Below are 16,005 nucleotides of genomic sequence, written 5' to 3' on the forward strand. Positions count from 1 at the left end.
ATGTCCACATACTTTTGGCCATATTGTGTATCCTGCTGGCCAGCTTCAGTTTAAAATGGTCCAATAGAACTTGGTTGATTTCTAAAATTGATTTCTAAAATGAATCTGAAAAATGTATTAGCACATTAGCAACAGATACAAAAAACTTATATTTACACGAGTCCAGACTTAAATAACAGTATAAAACCCTATAGTGACCTCTTAACTTACTTACTTTCTCCAGTGCATATTAGCTTAGCCATGTCTTAAATGTCAGCGTATAACCAGTGCGAACGCATGCTAAGGGTTTCTCAGTCTCCCCTCTGTAAGACTGTGTCATCCATCAATTCACTCAGCTTCACTATCACAAATAAACACTTCCAAGGGAAAAATAATTAGAGCGTGGAAAATTACTGCGACTGTCACAAACAAAATACATCTTTATCTGTAATGCAAGGCTGCGATGTGAGCAGAGAGGTGGTAGCTAGAGGCTGTCTGGGTCGAGGGTCTTCCACAGTAGAGAATACCTTGTGTCAGAGAGGAGGGAAAAGAGGGAATAAAGGGAGAAATCACAGTATGGGAGCTGCCGACAGCTGTACAGCTTATTTTTAGCAAGATGACAAAACAAAAAAAACTTTGTTTTGAAAACATGTCATTACGAGCATGAAAAAAAACATAGCCCTCAAACCTCAAAGACAAAAGCATTATGTTTGTTTTTTTTATGCTTAAGCTCAGAACATTCTTGTTACACACATACAGCCATATGCAAATGTAAAATTCCATGTTTTCATAATTAATTAAGTAAAATAAGTACACATCCCCTACAGAACTTTTACATATGACTGTAGTTTTAAAATACATGCATATGTAAAGACAAAAGATACATTATTATTATTACTACTATTATTATTATTATTATTGTTGTTGTTGTTGTTACATATAGGCACTTGCTTGTCCCATAAAAATCTTGCATTTATTTTTTTTTTATTTTTTTGCATAAGGAAAGGGCCAATAGTAAAGGTCCAGAATAATTTGATAAAATATTTTCATATTAATTTCCATTAGTTAGTAATGCCATGAACACGTAATGCCATGTAATGTTTTTTACAACATACATTTTCGGTCCAACAGTGGCAGCATATTAAATATTGGGCATATTATTAATACTTACAAACATGCTTACACAAGGACCATGTGTAATATATATGGGACATATTATTACATGTAGATCTTTACAAATATATTTATGTTGGGGCCCAAAAGTCTGAGACCACTTATGCTTCTGTTTTGCACTCTTTCTAAAATGAACACAATTTTTTCCTTACAAATTTTATTATCAGCTTATCAGTTTAAGTGAGAAGTAGAATCTTTGGAGCTGGCATAGACTTCACTAGTTTGATGAGTAGATCAAATCTCAGACTCAGTAGAGCTTCAGTAGAAGAGACTTAAAAAATCTTTTTGTACAAAGGCATTAACATGGTCAATTTCACAAATTTGCTTCAGTATGAATGAACCTAGAGAGTGCAAAATCATGAATATTTGTGTGTTACTCAAATTCTTGTAACTTTTCTTTGTTTTACTTTTTTTCAAAACTCTATAACTTTTTGTTGGGTAATTGCAGGTTTAACTGAAGATATTCCAGATTTTCAATGAATGTCGACTCTTGTGCACAAAAAAGGGACTTTGATGGTTTTGGCTTTGTCAAAGTCCAGATTTAAACCTTATAGGGAATATTTGATCTCAAAATAAACACAAACTAGCTTGGCAATGTTTTTTCCGCTGTCTGAAGCCATCAATGTTGAGTGTACGAGTGTATGAGTGTAATATTGACTTTCCTTTCTGTGAAAGCGTGTCAGCACATTTACTCGCAAGACTTCAACATTTAAAGAAAGGAAAAATCTGCTAATTTACTCATTAGTGATCTGTTGTTAAGTCAATTAAAAGCTTGATGGTTTGCCATTTTTACACAGATGTGTTTATACACATATAATACACAGGTACTTACACACACACACACACACAAACACACACACACGAACATATGTGTGACCTCGCATCCTGACACTGTAGACAAACAGCCTTGTGTGTGCACACATGCCTGTATTAAATGAAGCTATCAGTGCTTGTATGATGCATTTTCGTTCTGTGAAAAGAAAAATGACACTTATGAGTAAGATGACGCATGTGTGTGTGTGTGTGTATTAACAGGTGGTCCATCAGAAGGAAAACTGATCCCAGGAGATGAGATCATAATGATAAACGATGAAGCTGTCGCCTCAGCGCCTAGAGAGCGGGTCATTGACCTTGTCAGGTACTGATCAACTGAACCTTCAGCAGTGTGCTCACTGAAATAATCAGTTTATCCATCCACCCATCTGCCAGCACACTCATTTATTCATTCATTCATTAGTTCAGCCTTCCATTTTCTATATAGTTCACAAAAATGGTTCTTTGACCTGTCATTGGAGGTGACATATTGGTATAAAAGGCAATATCAGCTGAAAATGCTGGATTAAATATCAGAGGAAAACAAATGAACCTGACTGTCAAATCTAGCCTTTAATACCACATTCATACTGTGTGATGTGATGTTAGCTGTGCTTTTCTTTCTGTGGGGCAGAAGTGTGTTTGAGTAGCATCAGCATCATAGCCTTGCTCACCTGAAGTGAAGTGCTTTCACTAAAACTAGTTCATTTTAAAGCTGTATAGTTTTCAAATCCAAAAATATGGGATCAGTATTAGTATGGAAAAAGAAAAAGTGAAATAAAATCAGCTTGTCACAGTAGTAGAAGCATTTAAAGAACCATATACTAGGTTCTCCATCGCAGACAAGAACCATCCAGGCAAAGGACCATTTAAAGACCATTATCCAGGCAAAGAACCATTTAAGCATGACGAGTTGTCATGGTTCCATATGCAACCACTGCCTTTCCGAAGAACCTTATATCAACCACTTTTTAGTTGTTCCAACAACAGTTTTACCAGGTAAAAGGGTTTGTAAGGAACAGCAGAAAAAACTATACAATGAACATAACCATGGGCTAATATCAGGTCCAGATATAATTACATATATCATTATTTCCACTCACAAAGCAGAATATCAGTTGAAAGCTTATGATATGCCAATAATATAGAATTACACACACACATATTTATATATATATAATGTCTGCACCTGCTAAGCGTTAAAGATAAAAATTCAATATACACCTACCTTGTAGCTTTGCCGTGCTGGTGTACTTAGAGTTGCTGGTGGTACAGTTAGAGATTGTAGCTCTAGCCCTTCATCAGTGGTCAGTTTCTGACCACAGAGATACTCTTAACTGAGCATTGGGTGGTGGACCACTCTCAACACAGCACTGATAACTCCACATGCATTAACGTACCACCCCCATGTCAGTGTCACTGCTGTGCTGAGTATCATCCACAACCCACATCCGACAATATCTGGTCAGCAGCATCCCTGCGGTCAGAAACTAACCAATAATAAACGAGATAGCAGGTGCGTGACAACAGATGGGTTAACATCTATAACTGTAAACCTATATAGTGGATTTATAAGGTACACTGTCAGTTATTAGCAGGATTTCACAAGATTTTTCTTATTATGAAAACAAATCATCTTTAGATATTTTCTGTGGCAACACAGCAAATTACTGTGAGGTTGACACTGCACTGTACTGCTTAGCATTATAGGATATGACATTTACGGTTTTGGCAGTTTAAAGACTTACAAAGTCTTACGTTGGATTGCTATTTTTGTATTTTCTATTTTTTCTATTTTTTTAATGTAAGTGAAATGTAAATAAAATTTTGCTAGCTGGAAACATTTGTGCAAGGGACAGCAGGAATCACATCTGAGGCTAATCTCGCTTGTGTAGTTTTATGTCTTCTGACTGGCTGTTTGAGCTGTAGTTGCATGTCTCCTAAAGCCAGACAGTGCTGTTCATTAGTGACTCACCCTATATGTTTGAATAGACCATTGTGTACAAGCAAAGCCTATGATTTATATACTCACACTATACAAAAACGCTCGGTCTGATTGACATGCTGTGTGAAACAAAACATCTACAGACAGCTGTGTCTATACACAATTATCAATAAAGTAGTTGTCATTGTGTTTAAAACGGGCTAAAATCGCACAGTGTATTCCTGGTTGGCAGTTCCTGACTGCCAATAGGTGTGATTTTATGAGGTTGAATATGAATAAATGAGCACTGTATCAGGCCGATACCCAGTACCAGTATCAATATTGATCCATAGTAGTATCAGCATGCATCTATAGTTAACATGACACAGTAAGTTATTGTAGAAGTAATGTAACTACTTAGTAATTTTTTAAATTTTCATTTTAAAGTGGTCAGAGAGCAAAAATACAGCTTGAAATATTTGTCCATAACCTGACAAGACCTGACTGCTCTTGGGAAAAACAATGAATTGATTCAGGAAAGTGCTGCAAGTTTGTTTTTTTTTACCACAAACTTATATTATATGTTCAATATGTTCTATATGCATAAATAAGAGTTTTAGGATTAAACAGATGAAGCTAACACCTCACGACATCAGCACTCGACAGTGTGAGAACAGTGCAGCATGGAGAGCTTATCCAGACCAAAACATGTTTCAAAAGCCTTATTTCTTAAATAAATTGGTTTAATCAGAATTAACAGCTGGACAGCTGATCTTTTAATTGTAGTGCATTATATTATATATAGAGTTATATGTTATTTATACTACACAGCAACCAGATTGATTATATCAGTTTGAACAGTGATGGGCCAACTGGGGTCAGTTTTGGACAGAGTTTTGTATCATTTGGGTCAGTTTCTGACTCAAAATATAAAGATGCAGTTCAGGTCAGGTCAGTTTCAAATGTAAAACATAGCGCAGTTTGTGTTGGGTCTGCTTTGACTCAAAACATGATGTGTGTGGGTTGGTTTGTTTTGGACTATATGATATGGTTCAGGTTTTTTCAGGTTCAGACTCAAAACATGATGCAGTTCAGGCCAGTTTGGTTTTGGAGTAAAATCATGATGCAGTTCTGGTTGGATTCAAAACACAATGATGCGTGTTTACATTTAGTTGGTCTTGGACTCAAAACATCATGGTTCTGTTCTAGTAGGGTCGGTCACAGACTCAAAAAATAATGATGCAGTTGGAACAGGTTGATTTTAGACTCAGAAAAAGGATGCGGTTTGGGTCAGGTCAATTTCGAACTCATAATGTAATGATAAAGTTTGAACTGGCTCAGTTTTGGACTCAAAACATAATGATGATGTTTAGATAATTGTCTGACCATTTCCTGCGGCATTTATCTGTCCTGGTAATAGAGAAGACGTTTTCATGCTCCGCCACAAATGTGTTGTTTTGTTGCAACAGCTGAGCAGTTGAACAAGCTTTACAGACCACTGGCAATCTCATTCAACCTCATGACATATCACTGAGTTTTTGTCAAAATATGCAAGCTTACATCTTCAAATGATATTTGCTTTGGATGGGAGTGAAAGGGTGCGCTGACTGGATGAAAAGGTTATTTTTTTATTGTGTGATTAAGGTAATGTTAGCATGGTGGCAAATTTGTCAAAATTTGTTGTTTTCAATCTGCATAGTTTCAATTAGTTACAACAGCACAGTCTCGCTCGGTAGTGTAGCATTTTCAACTGGAAACTCAGCATTGTGAACAGTCATTGGTGGGTTTTCTGTGCACCACTCTTTTTTGCAAATTTTGAAAATGTGCATATCAAAACAAAAAAAAAGACCCTACATTTTTCTCAATACGTTTTTATTCTTGGATAAGGTGCAAAATCAATATAGGTGTTTATCAATAAAGGTGAAATGTGAAAACAATGATGGAAGTAAATCACATACATGTTGACATAGTGGCAATAAAAGTCAAGTTTGTCACTATCTGTCCTATCAGAACTATTGTCTCAGTTGCAGTCGCAGGGTGGGTGACCGTGAAGTAAGACTTTGGCCCTCATTAAACGTGCCACTGTCCCGTGTCCACTCCGCTCCATCTGGCATCTCTGAATTGAGCTACAGCCATGAACAGCTGACAAAGGCCTGTCATAACTGTCCTACTGAGAGACAATAAAAGCTCACATCCCTCCACTTTATATGCCACGAACTGTGAGTGAGACTCCTGGGTGCAAGAAAATCCATCAGTAGCTATGAAAGAATGTATATGTGGGTGGAGCATGGAGAGATCAATTCATTGGAAATAGAGGCTTTTAGTCTATTTCGTGGCTTAATTGTGCATGTGTTCAGTTCAGAGTGTTCTGTAGATTTAGCTTGTAAGCACCTACTTTATAAACATCTTCAGCAAGCACTTACACATTGTGCACCCCATAAAACAGTGTGCATAAGCAAATGACTGACAGTCCACCTTGGCAGCTGAAAGTAATAAAGGCAGAGGAAAAACAGCAAGATCATGAGTTTTGTCGCTCTTGTGTGGATGCAATCTCAGTTTCGTCTCGTAATTACAACTCATAAAACAAAATAACAAACAAAATGCCAGGCAGACAAAGGTGGGCAAATTTGTGCCCATGGAAAATGGAGGTTAGTGACATTTAAACAAATTAAAAAAAAAAAAAGATCTAAATGAGCTAAAGAAATGTGGATGTGCTTGCGCTTTCAGCAGCATACCACTGTTTGGTGTGCAAAAGTCATATAAATATAATGAATTTATGAGGGTCTCTGGAGACCACTCGAAATGAATTTCAACTCAGAGTTTACCTTCTTTGTAGGGATGTTATAATACGATGACATGGAGAGTGACTAGGCATTTTCACTGGTCCTCATGAGAGAAAAATACTTCCAAAAGTTAGCTTGATCAAACGTGCTAATGTGGCTAAAAGTGAATGCACTGTAAAAAGAAAAAAAAAAAGAAGAAATTGTTAAGAGATCTCAAAATACATAATGCATCAAGATTCGTCAGCCGTAATCTGCCAATAATATATTACATTTTGTTAAAATGGGAGCTTACATTACCTTAAAAGCATTTGGCAGACTTCCTAGAATGTTGTTATTGAGGTAAGTTAATTAGGCTTGAGTTGATTGACTATCGCATCATCAAGTGCTAATAGTTTCAGCTGTCAGTTTAAGTTGGAAGATGTACATTTCTGAAAGCATGTTTGTGACCTTAAGATGCACAAAATATTATATATATTAGTATATATATATTTACTATATATTAGTCTCTTAAAGTCTCGTTTTCTTTTCATATGTAACATTAGTACATGTCTTAAATTAGCTTATTATCTTAAATTAGGATATGGTGTTTGGCCTTAGAACATTCTGTAGCAGTGCGAGGCAGAACTTTATATGCTTACTAGTAGTCGTGCCTGTTAAACTGAAAAAGATGACCAATCACCAAAACACCAGGAATTACCTAATCATACCAAGAACAAAGAAACTATATCAAGAACTAAACCATAACAAAAAATACCAAACCATACCAAGAACAATCAAACCATACAGTAAACTATCAAACAATACCAAGAACACCAAACCATACAATAAACTATCAAACCATACCAAGAACAATCAAACCATACAATAAACTATCAAACAATACCAAGAACACCAAACCATACAATAAACTATCAAACCATAACAAGAACAACCAAACCATACAGTAAACTATCAAACCATACCAAGAACAACCAAACCATACAATAAACTATCAAACCATACCAAGAACACCAAACCATACAATAAACTATCAAACCATAACAAGAACTACCAAACCATACAGTAAACTATCAAACCATACAGTAAACTATAAAACCATACCAAGAACAACCAAACCATACAGTAAACTATCAAACCATAACAAGAACAACCAAACCATACAATAAACTATCAAACCATACAGTAAACTATCAAACCATACCAAGAACAACCAAACCATACAATAAACAATCAAACCATACCAAGAACAACCAAACCATACAGTAAACTATCAAACCATACATTAAACTATCAAACCATACCAAGAACAACCAAACCATACAGTAAACTATCAAACCATAACAAGAACAACCAAACCATACAGTAAACTATCAAACCATACAGTAAACTATCAAACCATACCAAGAACAACCAAACCATACAGTAAACTATCAAACCATACCAAGAACAACCAAACCATACAGTAAACTAGCAAACCATACCAAGAACAACCAAACCATACAATAAACTATCAAACCATACCAAGAACAACCAAACCATACAGTAAACTATCAAACCATACCAAGAACAACCAAACCATACAGTAAACTATCAAACCATAACAAGAACAACCAAACCATACAGTAAACTATCAAACCATAACAAGAACAACCAAACCATACAATAAACTATCAAACCATACAGTAAACTATCAAACCATACCAAGAACAACCAACCCATACAATAAATGATCAAACCACACAATAAACTATCAAACCATACCAAGAACAACCAAACCACACAATAAACTAGCTAACCATACCAAGAACAACCAAACCATACAGTAAACTATCAAACCATACAGTAAACTAGCTAACCATACCAAGAACAACCAAACCACACAATAAACTAGCTAACCATACCAAGAACAACCAAACCATACAGTAAACTATAAAACCATACCAAGAACAACCAAACCACACAATAAACTAGCTAACCATACCAAGAACAACCAAACCATACAGTAAACTATAAAACCATACCAAGAACAACCAACCCATACAATAAACTAGCTAACCATACCAAGAACAACCAAACCATACAGTAAACTATCAAACCATACCAAGAACAACCAACCCATACAATAAACTAGCTAACCATACCAAGAACAACCAAACCATACAGTAAACTATCAAACCATACAGTAAACTATCAAACCATACAGTAAACTATAAAACCATACCAAGAACAACCAAACCACACAATAAACTATCAAACCATACCAAGAACAACCAAACCACACAATAAACTAGCTAACCATACCAAGAACAACCAAACCACACAATAAACTATCAAACCATACCAAGAACAACCAAACCACACAATAAACTAGCTAACCATACCAAGAACAACCAAACCATACAGTAAACTATAAAACCATACCAAGAACAACCAAACCACACAATAAACTAGCTAACCATACCAAGAACAACCAAACCATACAGTAAACTATAAAACCATACCAAGAACAACCAACCCATACAATAAACTAGCTAACCATACCAAGAACAACCAAACCATACAGTAAACTATCAAACCATACCAAGAACAACCAACCCATACAATAAACTAGCTAACCATACCAAGAACAACCAAACCATACAGTAAACTATCAAACCATACAGTAAACTATCAAACCATACAGTAAACTATAAAACCATACCAAGAACAACCAAACCACACAATAAACTATCAAACCATACCAAGAACAACCAAACCACACAATAAACTAGCTAACCTACCAAGAACAACCAAACCATACAGTAAACTATAAAACCATACCAAGAACAACCAAACCACACAATAAACTAGCTAACCATACCAAGAACAACCAAACCATACAGTAAACTATAAAACCATACCAAGAACAACCAAACCACACAATAAACTAGCTAACCATACCAAGAACAACCAAACCATACAGTAAACTATCAAACCATACCAAGAACAACCAAACCATACAATAAATTATCAAACCACACAATAAACTATCAAAGCATACCAAGAACAACCAAACCACACAATAAACTATCAAACCATAACAAGAACAACCAAACCATACAATAAACTATCAAACCATACAGTAAACTATCAAACCATACCAAGAACAACCAACCCATACAATAAATGATCAAACCACACAATAAACTATCAAACCATACCAAGAACAACCAAACCATACAGTAAACTAAAAAACCATACCAAGAACAACCAAACCATACAGTAAACTATCAAACCATAACAAGAACAACCAAACCATACAATAAACTATCAAACCATACAATAAACTATCAAACCATACCAAGAACAACCAAACCACACAATAAACTATCAAACCATACCAAGAACAACCAAACCATACAATAAACTATCAAACCATAACAAGAACAACCAAACCATACAGTAAACTATCAAACCATACAGTAAACTATAAAACCATACCAAGAACAACCAAACCATACAATAAACTATCAAACCATAACAAGAACAACCAAACCATACAATAAACTATCAAACCATACCAAGAACAACCAAACCATACAATAAACTATCAAACCACACAATAAACTATAAAACCATACCAAGAACAATCAAACCATACAATAAACTATCAAACCATAACAAGAACAACCAAACCATACAATAAACTATCAAACCATAACAAGAACAACCAAACCACACAATAAACTATCAAACCATACCAAGAACAACCAAACCATACAGTAAACTATAAAACCATACCAAGAACAACCAAACCATACAGTAAACTATCAAACCATAACAAGAACAACCAAACCATACAATAAACTATCAAACCATACAATAAACTATCAAACCATACCAAGAACAACCAAACCACACAATAAACTATCAAACCATACCAAGAACAACCAAACCATACAATAAACTATCAAACCATAACAAGAACAACCAAACCATACAGTAAACTATCAAACCATACAGTAAACTATAAAACCATACCAAGAACAACCAAACCACACAATAAACTATCAAACCATACCAAGAACAACCAAACCATACAATAAACTATCAAACCATAACAAGAACACCAAACCATACAGTAAACTATCAAACCATACAGTAAACTATAAAACCATACCAAGAACAACCAAACCATACAATAAACTATCAAACCATAACAAGAACAACCAAACCATACAATAAACTATCAAACCATACCAAGAACAACCAAACCATACAATAAACTATCAAACCACACAATAAACTATCAAACCATACCAAGAGCAATCAAACCATTGTGGTTTCTTTAGTTGCGATGCTGTAAAGGTGTAGGAACAAACTCTTCGGTGACACTCGTCTCTTGCATATAAAGATGTTTATTAGCATTGAGAGGTCGAAGTCACAGACAAGCCTTCGCGAAAGAGCGTGGAGAGAAGAGCCAAAATTCTCTGACACGTACATTCCAACTCCTGGTTTTTATACCAGTGTGGACATCTGGCTTCTGTCAAAATAGCCTCAGTTTGTTCAATGTATGGATTTTCTTTAGCCAAATTTGGTATAAACATACGTTATTGTCCAGAGTAGCCCCAGTCTAATATATAGCATTGTTTACATTCAGGGGGGGCCCATCCTGTGCAGCTGCCTCCTGAATCAGCTCCACCATATTTCAGTCAGAGGCCCACAGGATAAACTCAACCAGAATCTACACAGTCTAATAACCAATATGATAGAAAATAATGTTACGACTATAGAATTAATAAGGTCAAATTCACCACACCATATTAAGAATAATCAAATCATACCTAACACTACCAAACCAATCCAGAACTATCAAATCAAACCAAAAATGATCAAACCATACCAAGAACATCCAAACCATACAATAAACTATCAAAGCATACCAAGAACAACCAAACCATACTAGGAACAACCAAATCATACCATACCAAGAACAACCAAACCATACTGAGAAAAACGAATGAAGAAATATATTTGTTATTAGCATCCTGTTTAAATATATTGATTAAGGTTATACTTTACCTGTCAGCATAAAGACCAGCCTGCACTTTGTATTTCTGGCTCTAGTTTTGTGTCCATGTGGCCTCCCACACCCCACAGTGTTATAATCAATTGACTGCACATGATTTCACAAACTTGGTTATTGTACCACTAGGAGTTTTGCACAAGAATGTTTGGTTCTAGCTTTGAGATGAGAATTTTACAGCTGGGTGAAGAGCAGCAGTGTTACCCACTAATTGTTATCTGAAGACCAGAAGTGTTTTGTTACCATTGTCATTTCCATTAAAATATACTTTAACTAATGTGTCTTATGAATTGTGCGTAAAGCTACCACAGTCAGCAACACAATAGAATGTCTGTAAATTACAAGTGACTTGGCTGCAGTAAAATAACACTTACACTTGTGTTTGTTGTGTCTCCCAACAGAAACTGTAAGGAGTCCATCCTCTTGACTGTTGTCCAACCTTACCCAGTAAGCCAGTCTACTTTGTTTTTCATAAACCAAATATTAGATATTGTATTACAATCAGTTTGACCAGATTAATCCATCAACCTTCCACTTAAACTCTACTGTATCTACAACATACAGTTAATTGTTATGGAAATAATCGCACTGTGTTTAGAAAATAACACAGCAAAACATGTATAATAAGTGCTTCAGTATGAGCCCACTGTCTCCTGTTATACAGTTGTATGCAAATATTTTGGCACCCCAGTTAAATTATCATGGACCTGAGTTTGACCATGCTCACTCACTCGCTTACCCACTCACTCACTCATGTTTCGCAGGCTGAGGATTCTGCACAAGGGGTAGCTAATAAGACTCAAACACTTTTGGTGGCTTTATATAGTAGTTCTTTGCTTTAGTGACACTGTGTTTTTTTGCATTCTAAATGCAGGGAAATGCACAGTAGATGCACCCGATAGAGATTAGGTTGAAACCAATGTCCATATCCAAAAACTCATCATAGATGCCACAGATTATATTAATTATTATCCAGCAACTGATCTTTATGTAAGACACACACTCACCAGCCACTTTATTTATTGCTAGTAAAAGGTTGGACCCCCTTTTGCTGTAGCCCTTCTTCTTCAAGGTTCAAAATGTTGTGCATTCAAAGATGGTATTCTGCATTTCTTGGTTGTAGCAAGTGGTTATTTGTGTTACTGTTGCCTTTATTTCATATCGAACCAGTCTGCCCGTTCTCCTCTGACCTCTCACATCAACAAAGTATTTTGATCCACACAACTGCCGCTCACTGGATATTTCCTCTTTTTTGGACCGTTCTCTGTGAAACCTACAGATGGTTGTGCGTGAAAATCCCAGTAGATCAGCAGTTTCTGAAATACTCAGACCAGCCCGTCTGGCACCAACAGCCACGCCATGTTCAAAGTCACTTAAATCACCTTTCTTCCCCCATTCTGATGCTCGGTCTGCTCTTCAGCAAGTGGTCTTGACCACCTCTACATGCCTAAATGCATTGAGCTGTGGCCATGTGATTGGCTGATTAGCTATTTGTGTTAACAAGCAACTGAACAGGTGTACCTAATAAAGTGGCTGGTAAGTGTATAATTACGTGAAAGAGTGAAATTGAAGTGTTCCCATTTAAAGAGTTAAATCTTGATTGGTGGTAAATAAATCACACTGGCCTGCATTGAGAACAGTACACAAGCACTTTTTATAGTATTTCCTAACAACAGAGGCCATTTCCATTTGTGATCTTGCTGCATTTACTGAATTATTTGGACTCATGATAATGTTCATAATTACAGTCATATGCTAAAGTTTGGCCCCCCGATTACATTTTTCTGATTTTCTATGTGAAAATAAGTCAACGCATCCTCTACAGAGAACACACTTCTGCACATTTGATGCACAATTTCTGTTTATTTGCTGAATTTAACATTAAAAGTGATCTATGGAAAAGTAATGACATTTAATATTTTATGTGTTTTTTTTTAATAAATTAAACTGATAAAGCTGAAATGTTACAACCCCAATTCCAATGAAGTTGGGACGTTGTGTAAAACATAAATAAACACAGAATACGATGATTTTCAAATCCTTTTCAACCTATATTCAATTGAATACACTACAAAGACAAGATATTAATGTTCAAACAGATAAACTTTATTGTTTTTTGCAAATATTCACTCATTTTGAATTTGATGCCTGCAACACGTTCCAAAGTAGGGACAGGGGCATGTTTACCACTGTGTTACATCACCTTTCCTTTTAACAACACTCAATAAGTGTTTGTGAACTGAGGACACTAATTGTTGAAGCTTTGCACATGGAATTCTTTCCCGTTCTTGCTTGATGTACAACTTCAGTTGATCAACAGTCCGGGGTCTCCGTAGTCGTATTTTGCGCTTCATAATGCGCCACACACTTTCAATGAGAGAAGGTCTGGACTGCAGGCAGGCCAGTCTAGTACCTGCACTCTTTTACTACAAAGCCATGCTGTTGTAACACGTGCAGAATGTGGCTTGGCATTGTCTTGCTGAAATAAGCAGGACGTCTCTGAAAAAGACGTTGCTTGGATGGCAGCATATGTTGCTCCAAAACCTGAATGTAGCTTTCAGCATTAATGGTGCCTTCACAGATGTGCAAGTTACCCCTGCCATGGACAGTAACACACCCCCACACCATCAGAGATGCTGGCTTTTGAACTTTGCACTGATAATAACCTGGACAGTCCTTTTCCTCTTTGGCCCGGTGGACACGACGTCCATGAATTCCAAAAACAATTTGAAATGTGGACTCGTCAGACCACAGGACACTTTTCCACTTTGCGTCAGTCCATCTCAGATGAGCTCAGGCCCAGAGAAGCCGGCGGCATTTCTGGGTGGTGTTGATATGTGGCTTTCACTTTGCATGGCAGAGTTTTAACTTGCACTTGTAGATGGAGCGACGAACTGTGTTCACTGACAGTGGTTTTCTGAAGTGTTCCTGAGCCCATGTGGTAATATCCATTACAGAATGATGTCGGTTTTTAATGCAGTGCTGCCTGAGGGATCGAAGGTCACGGGCATTCAATGTTGGTTTTCTGCCTTGCCGCTTACTAGCAGAGATTTCTCTAGATTCTCCGAATCTTTTGATGATATTATGGACTGTAGATGATGAAATTCATAAATTCCTTGCAATTGCATGTTAAGAAATGTTGTTCTTAAACTGTTGGACTATTTGCTCACGCAGTTGTTCACAAAGTGATGAACCTCGCCCCGTCCTTGCTCGTGAATGACTGAGCCTTTCAGGGATGCTCCTTTAATACCCAATCATGACTCTCGCCTGTTTCCAATTAACCTGTTCACCTGTGGAATGTTCCAAACAGATGTTTTTTGAGCATTCCTCAACTTTCCCAATCTTTTGTTACCCTGGCCCAACTTCTTTGGACGTGTTGCAGGCATCAAATTCAAAATGAGTGAATATTTGCAAAAAAACAATAAAGTTTATCCATTTGAACATTAAATATCTTGTCTTTGTAGTGTATTCAATTGAACATAGGTTGAAAAGGATTTGCAAATCATCGTATTCTGTTTTTTTAAAATTCAAGTTTCAGCTACCAATATAAATACATTTATATAAACTTGCAGCTTCTTTTTTTTCTTCTTCTGTAAAATTTTGATTTTGGAGATATAGAGCTGGAGATATGGTTCATTCCAACAGCTGTGCCCTTATTTAAGGATGTTCTCTGTGGAGGATGTGTTAACTTCTTTTCAGTCAATAAAACATGTCATTTGACCAGAAGTGTTTTGCTTTTGCTTACAGCTGTGTGTGCAGTCTGGCTTGTAAACCAACAAGAACACTTACTTATAAACAACCTTTTAATTTTATTGTAAATGAATTTCACTGAAAAAAAAACGAGGACTACCTAATTTCCCAAGCTCTCCACACTCTCCTCTGCTGTAAAAGTTTTCTATCACGCTGAGCAAACAGCTTCAGCATTCAGCAACTCTCTTCTCTGGACTAGGACTGCATAACCTTGAGAAATAAATGAATGTATTCCACTGATTAACCAAAATAACAAAACAGAACACTGACCGCTCGTACATTTTAATTAATTTGAGACTTTTTAAGACCTCTGAGCATCAACTATAAAATCATGGCTGCTTTATATCTGAGAGATGCTTAACAAGTAGCTTTTGGCAGTTGACACCCCGTAATAGTGCTTTACTCAAAGCGTGTTGACAGCTGAGCTCCGTGACCTGCTGCAAAACAAGGCCAATTAATAGGCCTTTGTGACTGTGTCAGCAGTTGGCAGGGTGGTGTCCATTTGTCACGTAGGACCC

At 36.4% G+C, this 16,005-nt stretch overlaps 1 protein-coding gene across 2 annotated transcripts in view; it reads left to right on the forward strand.

The window, feature by feature from the left end:
- Window positions 1–16,005, forward strand: part of LOC108434746 (FERM and PDZ domain-containing protein 4) — a 93,690-nt gene that overhangs the window by 56,706 nt on the left and 20,979 nt on the right. For both annotated transcript variants that reach the window (XM_017710102.2, XM_037543125.1), the window contains exons 4-5: window positions 2,188–2,290; window positions 12,139–12,184. In XM_017710102.2, the coding sequence (XP_017565591.1) occupies window positions 2,188–2,290; window positions 12,139–12,184 (149 nt within the window). The remainder of the gene's footprint in view (window positions 1–2,187; window positions 2,291–12,138; window positions 12,185–16,005) is intronic.

The sequence above is a fragment of the Pygocentrus nattereri genome, chromosome 12 (genome assembly GCF_015220715.1).
Source record: "Pygocentrus nattereri isolate fPygNat1 chromosome 12, fPygNat1.pri, whole genome shotgun sequence".
NCBI classification, from domain to species: Eukaryota; Metazoa; Chordata; class Actinopteri; order Characiformes; family Serrasalmidae; genus Pygocentrus; species Pygocentrus nattereri.